The sequence below is a fragment of the Strix aluco genome, chromosome 13 (genome assembly GCF_031877795.1).
Source record: "Strix aluco isolate bStrAlu1 chromosome 13, bStrAlu1.hap1, whole genome shotgun sequence".
NCBI lineage: Eukaryota > Metazoa > Chordata > Aves > Strigiformes > Strigidae > Strix > Strix aluco.
The window spans coordinates 2,218,934-2,235,742 of NC_133943.1; the positions used below are offsets into that span (position 1 = coordinate 2,218,934).

Consider the following 16,809-nt stretch of genomic DNA (forward strand, 5'->3'; position numbering starts at 1 on the left):
GATAAAATGGAAACTTTCAAATAGAGCATATCACTTAATCTACTTTATCAAATTAAGCACATTCTGAATAAGGCAGGTTTCTTTTTTGCTTGGTTTTCCCTTTTTGTTCAAAGTTTTATGGAAAGTCTGAAGTCTTGCTCACTGAGTTTTGGGTCTTACTAATGTCAGAGGAATTCTTCATATAATCTGTGTAGTGTAGAACTGGGATCAGTCCTGTAAGAGGGTAAAAACTGTAGTCTTAAGATTCAGATGAAAGTTTTCAATTAAAAAAAAGGAACCATTTTCTTGTTTTTGCTAAACCTGTCTATAGCTCATCTGCAGGAATAGCTTTAAGTTCTGCAGTACTGAGAGAATGGAAAATGTAAGTCCTGTGATAAGGTAGTCCTTAATAATTATAGCTTAATTTCAACCAGGAAATTTTAGTTAATAATCATGGAAGCTTTCAGACAGAACTCTGTAGTATGTTAGTTTTGGGCTCAGAAAGATGAGCGCTTCCTTTGTTCTAAAATGCATTTGCAAGAAACTTCTACTTTTGGGTCCAAGCACTTTAACATTATCTGCAGTTTACACTTGCCAATACTTTTTTGTTCTGTAGAGAAACAACATCTGTACGTGATTGAGAGTAGCTGTATTCAAGCTGGTTTTATGCTTGTTTTGCAAAACGCAATCACTTTCACTCCAGTTCCAAAAAGTAGTTCCAAATTTCCAGGCAATACATCAGAGCTGACTGGGAAGGGTCAAGCAAATTTTTCGCTTTATTGGTGTGGATAGCATTGGGACAGGTCTGCTGTGAAAGTATGAGAAGCTTATTCCCAAAATTCTGGATGTTACCTGCAATACAGGCATGCCTGAACAGGCAGAAATATGGCATGGAGGGGGACAAAGGAGTATCTTTGGACTCGGTGCTATAGGATTTCAGCAATGCAGAATTTCAGAAGGAAAAGGCAACTAAATGCAGGCTCTAAGAGGAAGACTGGATGAAGCTCCTGACCATCAGTGTGTTATGATGATTCTTCAAAGCCTAGCAACTGCCTATTATAAGGCTGCTCTCTCACCCTGAGAGAGGAAGCCTCACATGTATCAGCTGCCTAGACCAAGTGGGGTATAGATTGTATGTCTTAAATGAAGAAGCCTGCCTATCAGAAAGAGAAGAGGAGTTATGGAATAATATGAATGTAGTCAGGCTTATTTTAGTTCTGATTTATTTAGATCAAATGCTAGGTGCAGAAATCAAGCAAGCATACACAAGCTTGAAAGTGGCAGCAGAATGAAAAGTTTGGGAAGCTAAATTATATCCCCAAAGCTATGCTTCATTGCACAAGTGAAGAACAACATTCAGTCAGCCTGTCTCTTCTGTTATGATTTATGCAGGAGAAATCTAGAACAAAATAACAGTGAGTCAGAATTACAGCAACAGCTGTGCCAAGAACTCTTGTATAGGGACAAGACAGCTGACATAGATTGTGAAGCTGGCTGGAGACTTATTTGAGGAAAAATGAAGGAAATAATGACTGTATGCTCCGAAGAAAATGCAAATAAAAAGGCTTTCTGTGACCTGTAATTAAGTGGAAGGAAGGAGGCATGATTGGAAGTGTTTGTGGTTTGTAGGAGTTAAATTTAAATGTGGTCTGAGTTTACAGTCAAACAAAGGAGTGTCCCGGTTCTTGTTCTCAGCTACATGTATAAAACCAAAGCGACCTGTTGTGCCACACTAGCAGGAGTCTATTGCTTTGACCCCACAGCAAACCTGAGCAGCTTTGCCAGCTTCCAAATTTTTCCAGCAGATTTGGTGATGTGGCCTAACAGTGACGATGCATTACTGTTTAAAATGTGTAGGTGCGCTGTGTTTTTTGCAGAGTTACCTTCATAATGTAATAACGTATCTCAAACTGTCTCTGAATTAGATGTTCCAGGCATCTTCCAACTGGAAAATCTGAGCATGGTGATGTTGAGAGTTGCCCTCAGGAGTTTTCTACCACTGCATTTGCCTGCCCTGTAATTTGTAACTCATCCTATAAAAGCTTTCACTTGTTTTTTGTCTGAGAATGAGGTTGGGTTTTTTCAGTTCACATGAGGAGCAGGCTGATTAAATTTACAGAGTATCCAATGATTTTTCTCTTTGCCAAGAACTTGGGCTTCATAAGTTGTTAACTTTTGTTTTTGTTCTCTCTTGCTAATATTGACTCCAGCTGTTTTAAAAAAGTATTTTCTAAACCTGTTCAGTAAGCAGTACTCATGGATTTAATAAATATGATGGCTTGTACAGTCAGTCAGACTCTTTTTTCCAGGATCAAATACAGGTGATGGATTGCACTTGTATTTCTGCATGTACTGTTCTAGCATGAAATTGAAACAAACTCTAGTTTGGAGCTGTAACTTTCATCCAGTGATACATCGAAGTTGGACAAATCAGGTGTTGATTTTGGTTAAGATGAGAGAAATTTTTTTCTAACCTGTAGTTGATGTGTTTCTTCCCACTTGGGATTTTTTTGACACAGCTGGCACGAGCCACAGTACGTGATCCCAAAACCGGTGTCCTTACAGTGGCTAGCTACAGGGTATCAAAAAGGTAAGCCCAGAAAAGAGTTTAGTTTTAAGGTTTTTGTGCTTAACAGCTGTCATCTGCTACCTACAGCTGAAAACTTGGAACTGCTTTGCATGCAGCAAAAGCTTGCACAACAAATGCGTGGTAAATGGCTTTTAGCCATCTGACTGAGGGCAGAACAATCCTTCTGCCTTGGGAAATCAGTTGTGGTGGCTGGTATTCTAAAATAACGTGTTTCAATCCTTCCCTTATCCCAGCTCATGGTTGGAGGAAGATGATGATCCTGTTGTGGCCAAGGTGAATCAACGAATGCAGCAGATCACTGGGTTAACAGTGAAAACGGCTGAACTATTGCAGGTTGGTGCACTTGTCTGAGTTCATCCTGGTAAAATAAGTGCTGGTCAGGGTGGTCTGGTGCTTATGCAGGTATAAACCTAGGCTGGCTCTCACGCAGCCCCTTGTAGGGGTTCTCCTGTCTGACTGTGCACACAGGGTAGGGAAGTGAGGTGTTTGAGGAGTGTGGGGCATTCCCAGCTGCTGCTGGCTCTAAGGACCTGGCAGGTAGACGCTTTCCCTTTGTGTGCCAGGCAGAGAAGGGTGGCGATATCAAAAAAAATAAAAGATAACTTTGTGCAGGAATCTGATTTACCAGTTTGTTTTGGGGGAAATGCCCACCACTTCTTTTCAAGTTTGCAAAAGTTGAGGCTCCTTCCTAGTTGAACCTTTGAAAGACTCATACTTTTCATAGTTTGCTACATTCTCATATGAATTCTGATCTTTGGCTGTTGGGGGGAGGCAGGCAAGTGGAAGTGGTACAGCACTGCCAGAATAGCTGTACTTTAGCCTGTTTACTCCTTCTCTTCCTCCATGCTCCTTGAATTCCTGTTTTAGAGCCTGATTGAAGTACTGTTGATTACTGGCTATCCACAGAAATCAGGTGCAGTGATCTGGGAGACATGTTAAGTGCAGCCCCAGAGTAACTAAAATCTTATGTTATGTGATCCTCAGATAAAGTAAGCAAAGGGGTGCTTTTAAGCTACTTTAAGCCTTCTGTGTTCCTGGATGGACATGTCTATGTAACAGATTGTACATGTGTGACACAATCTGCTTCCGTCTCCTAGTTCGGACACACATACTAGAGAACTACGTGCACTCAGCTCCCTCTTCAGAGGAGGGAGCAAGAGTGGTAAAACTATTGCTGCTAATTCATGTTAAACTGGCTTTTGTAGTGATAAGTACAGTACTGCCATTGAGAAACGTTTGGCCCTGAGAAACATTCTCAGCAAAACCCTTAAACTGTGAAAAGAAAGGAGCACTTAAGTTTTCTCATCTGCGTACCTCATTTCCGGCAACATAAAAAGAAATTAAGTGTGCTATAGATAACAGTCTTGCCAAAGTGCTGTTTCTCAAAGCACGTTTTGGATTTCTGAGAGTGAATGTTATCTCCTGCAGCAGTCGCTTGCAGTTCAATGGATGTTTATGCTTTCTTCTTCCACACTGTAGGTTGCCAACTATGGAATGGGAGGGCAGTACGAGCCACACTTTGATTTTTCTAGGGTAAGATCACACTTTCAGTTATTTCTTGGTGGGGTGGGGAGGGGACAACAGTTTGTTTTGAGAGAAAACTGTGTTCTGTTAAAACACTTAACGTATAGCCCTGTTGCATGGATGGATGATGACTTTTGAAAAGCCCTCGCACTGCCTTCTCTGCTGAAAGTTCAAGAGAACAATGAACAAATCTGCCTGCTTATCTTTGTCACCTTGGTTCTTTGCACAGTGTGGAGACACTAAAGGATAGTCATGCAGCATTTGAATATGCTCTTTCCATTTCTTTATTTGAAAACTGAAGTCTGCGAGCCCTGGGTTCTGAGTCTGTTGTTTTATCCAGCTTTTGAGTTCAGCAAGGTTGTCTGAGTCCTCCTTTGGTGGATATTTTAAAGCCCTTGGCAGGAGCTGGTTGAGGAGGAGGCATCCTTCCACCTCACTCCAAAAAAGTAGCCGTTATAGAAATTTTCATGGGTCATCCAGCCCTTCTGGCAAAACCCTCGGTGTGTCTGTAGCTGTAGGGTCCGAAGAGGGCTTGGGTTGGTGTTCAGGAGGGCAGAACTTGCAGCTGGTGGGTGCTGGATCCACACTAGGCACTAGAGGGCTCTACCTGGCAGATAACTGGGGAGAAAAGAAGAACAGAATCTTGTTACCCTAAACCGGGGTTTATGAACATGCTAATCATACTGAAGAGCTATGGTGACCGGTCATTTCAAATATAAAATCCATCCGATGCCTTGGTTTTCAGTAGAACCGTGGCATTTCAACGGAATCTGGCTTAATTCAGGCTGTCCCAGTGGTTTTACCTGGTAGAAGGCATTGCCACAGCCAGAGTGCAACCCAATAATTGAGTGCAGAATTGGAGCCACCCAACTTAGCACTCTTTAAAAAAACTAAAAATAAAAAAAATCCTGAACCTCCACACTATGGAAGCTCATATTCGTTAGCTTTGGCCTGTTGAGAGAATTTTCCTGTTAACTTTAAGACTGCTTCGTTTCCTGAGTCAAGCAAATGGTCTTAAATTCTCTTCAGAGCCTTTGAACTCGAGGACCTCAGCCATCAGATTGGCCAGGGTGGACTTTACTTTTGGATCAGGCAGCTGGAGCAGAGCTCCACTTGGCATGTAACCTTGGCTGCAGTCATCAGTTAATGCAAGGCAGTCGCAGAATTTGCCATAGTTTTGGACTGGTCCTCCAGGCTCTGTGTGCATCACAGATTTCAGTACTGAAATACAGGTTGTATCTCCCCATCTCCTGATCAGCCTTGCAGCTTTTTGTTCCCCTCAATTCTCAAATAGGGACACATTAATAGTTGCGTATTACAATTTTGAGGTTTTATTGGTTGCTCAGAAGTTGGAGAGATCTATTGAAGTTCAGAAATGCTTGGCTGGACCTGGATTTGGCAGTGGTGGCAGAAACCAGGGAATACCCTCTCTCAGTGCTCTTGTGGTGGCTCTTTTGGATTGATTTTGTGTATGCAGACACAAGAGTTTTTCTTATGAACCCATTTCAGGAAAGACTTATTTCTTGAAATACACTTAAAGCAGATTGAACGATAACGTCTTTGAGATGGTGGCTGTGGTTTTTCTTGCTTTTCTAATGCTGATTTTCTTCTTTTCTTTTAAATGTTAAAGATTATTGGTTTTGTGTAGAAGAGTGCACCTTAATATCTCCTGGGTGAAATTGCTTCCGGATGATTAACAATGTAAATAAACTTTTAATTGCATTTTTTTAAGGGAGGAGAGACACATTGGTATTCTAGATCTTCTTTCCGCTTCTAAACTGGCACCAGTGTGATCTCATACTTCAGCAAAACTCAAAAAGTTCCTAGAGAGTAAAGACAATTTGATCTTTTTGATGTGGTCCTTACTCCTAGACAGGCAACCACCTGAAAGAAGTTGATTATTGCTATTCTGCAATTTTGCCTGCTGGCAAAAATTGCATTTTTTCTTCTCATAACAGTATTTCTTTGAGCCACTAGTACATTTATGAGAATCTAATGTGTTATCTAAAGCCCACTGAAGACAAGTTTTTCATATATGGCCCAGCTGTTGACTTTGGATCAGTGTCTGGTATAGTAATAGTGTGTTGTTAACTTTACTTGGACAACATCAATGCCACAGGCCCTGAAAACATTGCTTCTACTCTGCCCTACGAATTGCTTCAGTGCTACTTCTCCTTATAGCATCTGAGTGCTATGTGCATGCAGTTATGCACCCTGGCTGCAATTTGTAATGGCTTCAATGTTGCCCTGTATCGATTTGTCCCCTTTCTATCCCAACTCTTTAAATTGGGCTTAAGGATCTCTCTCTGCAGAGCTACACATCTGTAACTCTAGTGTGAGCCTGTTTGGAACTTGGGTTAAAGTTGTTGTCTGTTACAGCGACCCTTTGACAGCACACTCAAATCGGAAGGAAATAGGCTAGCGACGTTTCTTAACTATGTAAGTACCTCTGTTTGTCTGCTGTCCGTGAGCTTGAAGTTTGCAGTTATTCTCATTTAATTTTATAGAAAGATGAGCCAGATGCTTTCAAGCGGTTAGGGACTGGAAATCGTGTGGCCACTTTTTTAAACTATGTAAGTATGATGATCCTTTATGCATTGAGTGTAACTTTAGCAGCATCTTGTTTACAGCTTGTGCAGTTGGTTATTTGTAGAGATTCCCTGGCGTCTGGAAGTAGGGGTTTCATTATTCTTGCAGCATCAGGTGCTGTCCCATCTGAGTAGGTAGAATTCTGGTGGTATTTAACCTCAGAGCAGAAAACTTGAATGTAGGGCTCAGCTTCCCCTTTTGGCCACTCTACTATGAAATCTTTGACTTCATTGGATTCCTGTTGGTGGGAGAGGAGAATTTGGCTTATTTCTCAAAGGCGAGTGCTTGGGGTACTCCTGTGGTATGCTGAGAACTTGACTATCAGCCGTTTACTGTCAGATAGTCATGTTCTTCCACCACTGTTTGACAGCACTTGATGTTGTGGTCTGTTAGCCTTCATTTTAGCTGTTTGTTGAAGCTAGAGTTACTCTGGCATAGCTGTTGCTTCAGCAAATGGAGGAGAGATGGCTAATAAAGTTGGCACAACTCAGTTACAAATGCAGAATTGAAAAGATTCATTAGTTGCATGCATTATACAGCCTACAGATCATGTACACTGGAATCAAACGTAACTGCCACTGATACTAATGGCCTAATGTTTTCACAGTGGTCTTCTGACAATATCTATTGATCTATACATATTATATCAGTAATCAGGATTACCTAATCTGTGGTTAACTTTTGAGTGATACACCTTCAAATTTAAAACTCTGTGATGAAATATTTATGGCTGGGATAGTATTCTGGGTGTGAAATGCAGCTCAAAACAGAACCAGAAATACTTTCCACTTGATATGGCAGGGGGAGGAAGCAATCTCCGAAACAAGAATCAGAATACGAAAGGTAGCTGTGAAATAGTCTGCTGATAAGAGGCTTTAATTTTAAATTGTCTCAATCTGTATTTTGTTTTTCTCAGACTCTTGGGCAAGCCTTGATTTAGAGCGAATGATATGCACCTTATTCTCTGCCAGTTGTACATGGTCAAAGGCAATTCACCCTTGTATGTCCCGTGTAGAACATACACATGTACCAACACCCTTACTAAAAAGAGTGGTTGTGTTGCTAAGGCGTAGGTATTAACTTGAAAAGTTGCATGCACGTGCTTTCTAGTTGGAAGGGGCAAAAACCTGTGCACCTATGGCATCTTATGCCCTTTTATTGTAGGTACCAAGCAGGAGGACACCAGAGTGGTAATAACATCTGCTTTAAACAGAAATCCAAGTTACAGTAGAGAATGTGGGGACTTGGGGAGTGTGTTAATAGTAGTTCTGCTGTTTAAATTTGGTGGGAGCTGGATCTGACTCATCTGTTTCTTTTAATTAGAATCTGATCAAAAACTTACTGAAATCAGTGGAAAGACTTTCTGTTCCTAATGGGAGTGTTTCCAGGAATTTTGGTGGGTTTTGGATTTGAATTTGTTGTTACTGATGAATTCAGTAGGGTTAAATTCGTTCCAGTGCAGAAGAGCAAAGCATAAAGATACATGCTTTTCTCTAGAGCCACGTAGCTGTCTGTATTAAAGCTTGGAGTGGCATAACATCACTGGTGAACAGCTCGGAAACAGTGCAGAAAGTGAGGTTTTCTAATAGTTTGTCTAGTTTTTGAAGTGGTTGACCAAGATGCATAAACTAAATTACGAAAATCAGTTCCAAAGACATGGTTTCAATTTATGAGGAAACATGTGGTTTAACAGACACTTGTTTTCCTAATTGGATCATAAACTGGAATGAAATTCTTGAAACGGATTTACTCTGAAGTCCTCTCCCTTGTTCTAGAGTACTGGCTTATTAACACTGCAGGTACACAACTCTTCATGGCTAATTGTGCAATAGGTTGTATATAATCTAGATGAAGTGCTGAATAAAAGCCTTCAGCTGAAGTGAAAGCCTTCAGTAGCAGGTACTGTTACTTGTGCAGTTTGTGCTGGCTGAAGTGCACCCTTTCCTCATCAGTGCCTTGTGTGGAGGTGTGAGTAGAAATCTCTGTTAGGGCTTGGGGCACTCTAGCTTGTGGGACTGCATGTACAAAAAGTCTTGTAAATGGACAGAGTTTGTGGGCTTTGTTTTCTCAGATGAGTGATGTAGAAGCTGGAGGAGCTACAGTTTTCCCAGATTTTGGGGCAGCAATATGGCCCAAGAAGGTAAAGTCTGTTTATGTTTTGCTTGATTTCTCCTCTCTCCTGTTACTGTCTCTTCCTCAGTACAGTCCTGCATCCATCTCAGTCAGCTGAGGTGACAAAGTGCTGTTCATTGCAACTTGATTGTGTGTCAGGGCAGCTGGGGCTGATCCTGTAGACCACAGGGCTGCTTCCTCTGTTTTACAGTGTATAATGTGAACGGTTTCTGTGTCGAGCTGTATAACATAACTTGTGTTCAGGTAGAACTCCTCTCTCCTCTGAACACAGCTGAATTAGAGTGGGACTAAAGGGTTTTTTCACGTGCTGTCAGTGGTGGCCTATGTTAAAGTGCTTCATAAGAGCCTGCAGCTAAATTCATAGACATTTTCCCCCCTATACTGTAACCTGAATAATTACACTGACTAGGTTCTGACTAATCCAGATCCAATTTCACTTTTCAGGGCACAGCAGTGTTTTGGTACAATCTTTTCAGAAGTGGTGAGGGTGACTATAGAACAAGGCATGCAGCTTGTCCAGTACTAGTAGGATGTAAATGGGGTAAGTAATACTCCTTTAGGAACAAAACCTGAAGGAACGCTCGTGTGTGTAATAAAACCTTCCACCATCAATATCACATAGTATTAAGCAGCAGCGTTGTTCAGCTGTAGCTTTTCTAGTGGGTTTGTTTTGTGTGTCAATGACAGCACAAAGTGTGTAGGAATGTCACCAGGTTTGTGTAGTGATCAGCATCAGGGTGACTTGAATTATCACTTGACTAGAGTCAGGTCTGTTCCTACAAAGACTTGTGCATCATTTTAACTGCAGAAGGAGGGGAGCTCTTTGTAGGGTAAATGTGAATGTCTGGACACTGGGGATTTCTGCTAACTGCTGAAAGCTGCTCAAGCTTTGTTGTCTTTCCCCATAGCCACCTCCCCCAGGCTCCAAGGTGTTCCCTTGGAGCACCAGAGGGTACTGATCTGTAAATGATGCCAGACCCAGAATACACTGCTCTGTCACTGTTAGCCCCAGAACGGTGCAACTGGAAAGATTCTTTCTTCCCTGGCCCTTTGCATCTTCCTGTGTCTTTCCCACTGGATGGCTAGAGGTTTAAGCAGGGATCCTCAGACTGAGAGATGAGATTTTACTTGAGGTAGCCATCTGGGTTGCGGTGATACGCGCACTGGGTATGTGGCGGGTAACTAATTTCACATCCTTGTTCCACAGTTTCAAACAAATGGTTTCATGAAAGAGGAAATGAATTCTTAAGACCTTGTGGGAGAACAGAGGTTGACTGAAACCCAACCTGCTGCGGGCCTTTGTTTCTCTGTCTCCTTTTCTACTGTTGGTTGTTCCAGTTCATTTCTAAGAAATGATCCATCTTTTTCTCCAAGAGTCCTGGCACTTTATCATAGAAGGACAACAAAATATGTAACACCTGTGAAAGAAAGAAAGTAAATGGCATTGTACACATACTTGTGTTTTGGTTGCTGTTATTTCCATGTTCCCCCCACCCCTGCCATCCGTCTTTGACCTGCCTTCCACCATCCCAACTTTCTCTGTACTAGTGGTGCAAACAGTGCTGTGGGCGATTCAGTGTGTGTGGGTGCCTGGTCTTGTGCCTTCTGTACCTCAGAAGATTTAGATGTTAAATATTTCTTTGAACCAAAGTTTGGTTTATTAAAGTTTTGTGTACATGTTGATTTTATTGTATTTCTATGGATCACAAGTTTTGAAACAAAAATAAATGTTCTTTCCATAAAGTGATTCTCTATTCTGTGTCCTTATCAGGTTTTAGGGAGCAGTGGGCCTTTATCTTTTTCTTTATTGAGGGTGTGTTGCTTTGTTGCCCTTTTTCTGCAGAAAATGTCATGGTTTTGGACAGTGTTTTATTTAAGGCTCCAGCACATGACACAGAACTGTTGCACTTTCTGCTGAAGTTGGAAAGGTTTAATTTGTGTATTGAAACTATAATGTATCCTGGGAGCAGGCAGGCTGCACATTTTGGGCCAGTGGCAACTGTGATCTCAGTATCACACTTCTGAGAAGCCTTTCCTGGTGGTGGTAACTCTTCTCTTATGGGGTGCTATCTATTTTTGATGCAGTTACAAAAATCGGAAGCCTTTCAAGACTTTCAACACTTTTGACAATTGATTCTAAAAGTAGGCTGATAAAACCGTGTTTTTTACCACAGGAAGACCTGATCTGGTGGAGCTGAACACCTACTGAAGTCAGTAGGGTGGCTTGCAAGCAAATCTTAATCTACTTTTGTGGACTGGAGCGGGGTTTGGTCTTGCCCTTCAGACAGGTGGGGTATAATCATGCCCCTTGAACACAGGAGCTCAGATTCTCCTTTGTGTTTTTGCTTTGTTAGCATGTGTGTAATGGCCACAAGCCAACACATGGAGGACGGTGTTGTCCACAGTAGGAAGGAAATCGTATTTCTGAGTTACAATTCGGAAGAAATGACAGTTAATTGCTAAAAAAATTAAAATGAGTAAAGATATGGAGAAATAAGCAAGTGTTTCAGAAGTGTAGAGACTTGCTGTTAGTACTAAACTGTTGTATTGATATGCCCCTGGGGAGGGAGGGAGGAGTGACTTCACATCTCTTGCTGGCCACTTCTGGTGTGGCCATGACTTTGTGGGAATATGGGTGACTGCAGGGAAACCTAAAGCCAAAAATGGTGGTAGTTTTACAGCCATGAGTTACTGCTTAAAGACTAGCTTGGGCAATTGTTAATATACCAACATAGGAAACTGGCCTCAGAAAGTGAAAGAAACTTCAATTACACTGAAATATCCAGTTGCAGTCATGACTGTCACATGGCAAGTGTTGGGTTCCTTTGTACTTGGCTGTTGCTTGATGTGTGAGGACTGCGTGGGCTAGAGTGAGGTAGTGCTTAAACCTGCTGTCAGGCAGGACTAGAAGCAAGGCCCCCGCTGTCCTCCTAGGAAAGACTTATGGAGCAGAAGGGTTTTATGTGTTAGATATAGCAGATATCATCAATTTACTGTACTGGTAATAAACCAATGTGACTTAGCAATGTATGTTTGTGTGCTCCTCAATTTTACATGTGAGGAATTTATGGATTTAATGGTTATTGCTTTGTTTAGTTATTTTTAGATGCAGCATCTAAGTACATGTCTTCACTAAAGTTTTAATTTTTCTGTTAAACATACACAACTGGTTGGAGGAGAGGTCTTGGGTTGCCCAGACAGAGGCTTGTAGAGCTCCAGTTGTTAATGATACTGAATTGATAGGAGCATCTTGTTTTGTAAATAATCTTTGTGTGAACAGTTACAGCAGGTAGGTATAGGAATTGCAAGATTTTTTTTTCCTAAAAGCTTTAATGACCTAGCACAGCATAGCTCAATAGTTGCTCTCTAATCTCTCACAGGGCTCCTTCACTTGCCATGAATGTTGTGGTTGTTGGCTGGCTGTTCAGAATATTTCATTGTTGACCTCTAGTTTTCTTAGTAAAATCTCTCAGCACAACATAAACTTAGGAAATAAGGAGGTTTGCTTTATAACAAAGCACTCAGCATATGACAGCCTCAAAGATGTGAAGAAGAACTGATGATGAGCCAAAGCCACAGTCTCTGGTTGCAACACTTTGGATTTCAGGGGGAGGAAGAGGAATCTACTTAGACTTTATGTCAACGTGGTATGTTGACAGATAAAGTTCACATCAGGACTCTGGCCAAAAATCTCCACATCCCACTTCTGAAATAGAGTAGTTGGCTGGGAAATACCATTGTTAGCTGTGTTATATCATACTGAACTTCTAAAGATAACTTTACTTGCTTGTTTTCTCTGGGAGAAACACTATCCTATTTTCTGAGTTGTTGTCTTCCACCTCGTTCCAGTCCATGCCTAAAGTAGGATGTGATGAGTGTAGATGCAGAACTGCTCGAGTGCGAAGCTGCTTTTTGTCCTGTGTGTAGGATTCACTTACTGTTAATCTGATCTGAAGAATAATAGTTATTTTAGACAAGAGATAGTGTCACTTATGGCCCTTCAAGTAACCTCCCAGTCCTGTTTGTGGATCCTGGCAGATCATATTCTCTATTCTGTCTCCTGTCATTCTAGAGGATGAACACAATATGGCAATTAGCCTAAAATTAAGCCTATGGGATAGTTTTTTGATCTAAGATTCAGATGCCGGAACAAATAAGTCTTCTGCCATCTAGGCATAGAATTTCTGCCAGTGTATCACTGGTACAGTAAGTACTTAAGTCTCATTTAGACTGAAATGGTTTTTTTCCTGACACACTGCTGACTTATTTCACAGGCTTTAGGTACTTAATACAGATATTCATACATACTGCAAAGGTTTACTGCGGACAAGTGGCTGCCAGACACCTTGAAGTGCTTTGGGACCTTTCAGAGGGGTCTTCAGGTCACATCTGTTAGAGTCAGCCTGCTGATGGTCGTTGAAGCACTGCTCTGCCTACCAGCACTGCTGAAAGCAGACGCCATGTGAGCTCTCATGGAAAGATAATCTCTTATTGCGGCTTAGGTAGTCATAAGAAGAACAACCACCCCCAGCCCATGCCAGTAATCCACATCCAGTTTGAGCATGTGGTTTCTTAACCCCTGGCCTGAATGCTGCTGGTTGGATGTGATGATCATAAAGGTCTTTTCCACCCTAAACGATTCTCTGGTTCTATGCTGTGTCACTGGGCAATTAACGCAGCCCTCCAACTGGGTTAGGAAATCACCTAAAGCTTTGATGTTCAGCTGCCTAGACTCAGTGAAGTACTTATCCTCTTTCTGTCTGCATTACAAGTTACTTCTCTTTCCTGTTTCAGTGGAAAAAAACATGTGAAAATCATGTATCTGATCACATTAGAGGGGAAAACTGGCATCCAGACTAAAAGGTGTAGTGTGAGTGGAGAATGTTTGGCTGTGATGGACAAGGGAAGCTGTGCAAGCCATGGTGGAGAGCAGTTGGGGTGTTGTGCTGGGAGCAGGGCTGTGTTGTGAGTTGTGTACCTCAGCTGAGCTATAAAATCCCTAATGCGGGAAGAGGAAGGGGCTGTTTTCAGTGATGCCAAGTTTTATTCGAGGTGAGGATGGTGTGTGTGTGGTGGTGCTGGGCTACAGTTCACAGAGCATGTGCTCCTTTGGCCTGGATCAGAGGAATCCCTTGCAGGGCCTCTGAAAAGAGCCAGAACCTGACACCTGTGTGCTCTAGGTGGTGGGAATTTAGGGACTCATTTCACATGTTTAGTCCTGAATCTGTCTTGTGCTGCAGGGAAAAGACTACCTAGCCTGTGTGTGTTGAGGATGTGTTTACTTAACCCGAGGTCAGCACTTGTCCTGTGTAGTGATTCGGATAATCCCTTACTCAGTGCTCCTGTGGTTACTGCTCTGTGCTGCCCTTTGGGATGGTTCTGTCCTGTCCCTCCAAGCTGGAGGTGAGCCAGAAAAGGAAGATGGTTCCAGTTAAGTGCTTCCAGACCGGTGCAGCCCCAGGAGCCCTTATGTTTGATCCATTTCCAGCTTCCCTGACTCCTGTCTTGGCTTCCCTTCTCCCTCTCGTCTGCACCACCACCTTAACTCCGCAGAGGCCCTGCGCTGCTGGCAGCACGGGGTTAGACGTGGACACCTCCTCTTCCATGTGCTCTGCAGGCTGCATGTCACCATCTTTCTGGTGCCTGTCATGGGACACGCTGCCCAGAAAGAAAGAGTGTTCTGGTGTCTTTGGGCAACATCATGAAGGCTGCACAAATTACTAGTAATGCTAAGATGTGGTTAATCAACATGTAACTTGCACCTCAGAGACGAACGGGGATAGCTGGCTGCTGGCTCTTGCACCTCTTAACAAGTTTTCAATAATTGTAGGGTAGCTCCAGCTTGGCTCTGAGTTTTGATCACCCATAGCTGAGAAGTGTTTGTGCATTTACCTGCTCTGGGAAGAGAGTGAGTAAAGCACGTTGAGGAAGAATAATGAAAATGAGAATTTTTATACCGGGTGCGGGCGGGATGCTGGATGACTTGGGCTGTGTGAAGACACGAGGCTAACGCCAGCGCTTTGCACATGCTTCTGGCACGCTTGTGCAGGTGAGGGGGGAATCTCACCTACCCTCTGCAGTCATTTGGAAGCTGACCTTTCAGAGCTGGGCAGTCCCCACCCCATAACTTACCTCTGCATACCCTTTTGTGTGCAGAATTGCCCCAAAGACAGGCTTTGTTTGCAAAGCCCTGGGGGAAAAGGCCTACCAGGTGTTCTCCAGCTTTCAGAGACTGCCTGTGGCTTGAGCACATGCTTCAGGGTGTTTCTTTTGGAATTCCTAGGGAGGTCTTGAAAGAAAGTAAGGGATAAAACCAAGCTGCTCACTTGATGCTAAGCATCAACTGGGTCAAAATGCTACACAGCTGAAGAATTATTTTTCCTTGAAATATGATTTTCTCCCACAGCCCAAGGGCTCACAGCTGCTTCAGTAACTTTATGAGAAACCCGGGTCCTGGTGAGCTGAGCTCTCCCTGCAGTGCCTTGCTGTGTGTGGGCAGGCGTAACCAGAGCACCAACCAGCACCAGCTCTTCGATGGGAGGAAGGAGTGTGGTTGCAGTTTTAGTTTCCAGCTGCTGGGGCAGGTGGGCAGCAGCAGTGCAGGGATGTAACTGTGGTGGCAGGATGGAGACATCGGCCCTGTGGCCACAGCTCACATCTCTGATTAAACTCCTGCCCATGGTGTGCTCTGCTGTGGATCTTGGTGCAGGTGTGTAGAGCCCTTTGCTGGCAAATGAGAGCACAGGTGAATCTGTTTTGCAACATGTTGTTTTGGGTTAGAAATAGACTTTGCCAGGTGGTTTGGATCAAGAGGTGAGTGGGAAATGGCAGACTTGAATGTGCCCTCAGTGTAACCCCATGTGTTTCTAATTCCTTGTTTATTCTGGGGTGCCTCTGAGTAGTGTTTATGAAATGATCCTATTTTTTCCCTTCCTGTGACCTGAAGAGGGTAGAGCGCTGCCCTTTCCCTTGTGCTGCAATAAGGGACAGGCTTTGGGTGCGGTGGTGCTGCTGGCTTGGCTGAGCTCTCTCCCAGAACATCCTCCTCCTGCTTCCCAGTGTTTCTGCTCCCAGGAGCTGAAGAGGACAAGAAGAGTTTCACTGCAGGGACATTTTGGTGCACTTTTGTTGAAAAAGAGGATAGCTGAATCTAGGAGGGTTCACCTCTTTGACCACAGACTCACATGTGGTTTTTCCTTCAACACTTGCTGTGTCAGGCCCCCACCTGCGAAACAGGGCCTGGGTTCAAAGATGCACTTTTAGCCTCATGCTCCAGCGTGGAGGTGGGAGCCCTGCAACAGCTGAAGCCTGATGGTGATGTAAAATTATACAGGAGTGAGCTGAGCCAGTGCTAACAGCCTCTTGTGTAGCTGCTGATCTTTTAGGGCCTCGGGACACTTTATTGTTCCTTATAGCTGTGGAGGATAGTGCTGGCTGTGGCTGTAACCTGTATCTGCCAGGATGATGGAAGGCTGGATGTAGCGCCTCATGCATCCAGACTACCAGAGGACAGACCTGATGAACTTTCTGAATCTTCTCTGCTTGTCTGGGCCAGGGTGGGATGACTCACCCAGCCCTGCTCTCCCGAGGCTCAGCAATCCTCCAGCCGCATCCGTTTGTAGACCAGGACCAAGTCTCCCAAGTGACTCATGGCCTGGCCGAGGAGCGGGAGCCGGGGCTGATCCTGGCATGTGCCTCATCTTCCAGAGGAGTCGAGTTGGGCCCGTGGGACTACTTGTTCCTTTGGCCAGGGAGCAGTTGGATGTGGCTTCGTTTGAGCGTGGCAGGCGCGCTGGCAGCGAGATCTCACCCAGGTCTACCGCAATATAATGTTTTTGCTTGGTTCTGCAGTGATTTCCTCCGCTTTAATCTTCTTGAATGAGGGCGAACAAATGAAACATTTCTGACTCAGTGAGGTATATGAATTTGTAAGCCCTAATACCACATGTGGCCTTAGACTGTCGCTTCCTAATGAGTGCTAATTTATTCACATG

General features: G+C 43.4%; 1 protein-coding gene across 5 annotated transcripts in view; it reads left to right on the forward strand.

Moving 5' to 3' along the window:
* P4HA2 (prolyl 4-hydroxylase subunit alpha 2) overlaps window positions 1–10,558 on the forward strand; it is a 30,584-nt gene extending 20,026 nt beyond the window's left edge. For 2 of the 5 annotated variants that reach the window (XM_074838744.1, XM_074838745.1), the window contains 7 exons: window positions 2,499–2,569; window positions 2,803–2,902; window positions 4,049–4,102; window positions 6,601–6,666; window positions 8,754–8,822; window positions 9,260–9,356; window positions 10,023–10,558. In XM_074838744.1, the coding sequence (XP_074694845.1) occupies window positions 2,499–2,569; window positions 2,803–2,902; window positions 4,049–4,102; window positions 6,601–6,666; window positions 8,754–8,822; window positions 9,260–9,356; window positions 10,023–10,093 (528 nt within the window). In that variant the 3' untranslated portion in view covers window positions 10,094–10,558. Of the gene's footprint in view, window positions 1–2,498; window positions 2,570–2,802; window positions 2,903–4,048; window positions 4,103–6,472; window positions 6,533–6,600; window positions 6,667–7,846; window positions 7,873–8,753; window positions 8,823–9,259; window positions 9,357–10,022 lie in introns of those variants that run through there. The other 3 variants (XM_074838747.1, XR_012625013.1, XM_074838746.1) reach the window with 3 other exon arrangements.
* The last annotated feature ends 6,251 nt before the right edge of the window (window positions 10,559–16,809 follow it).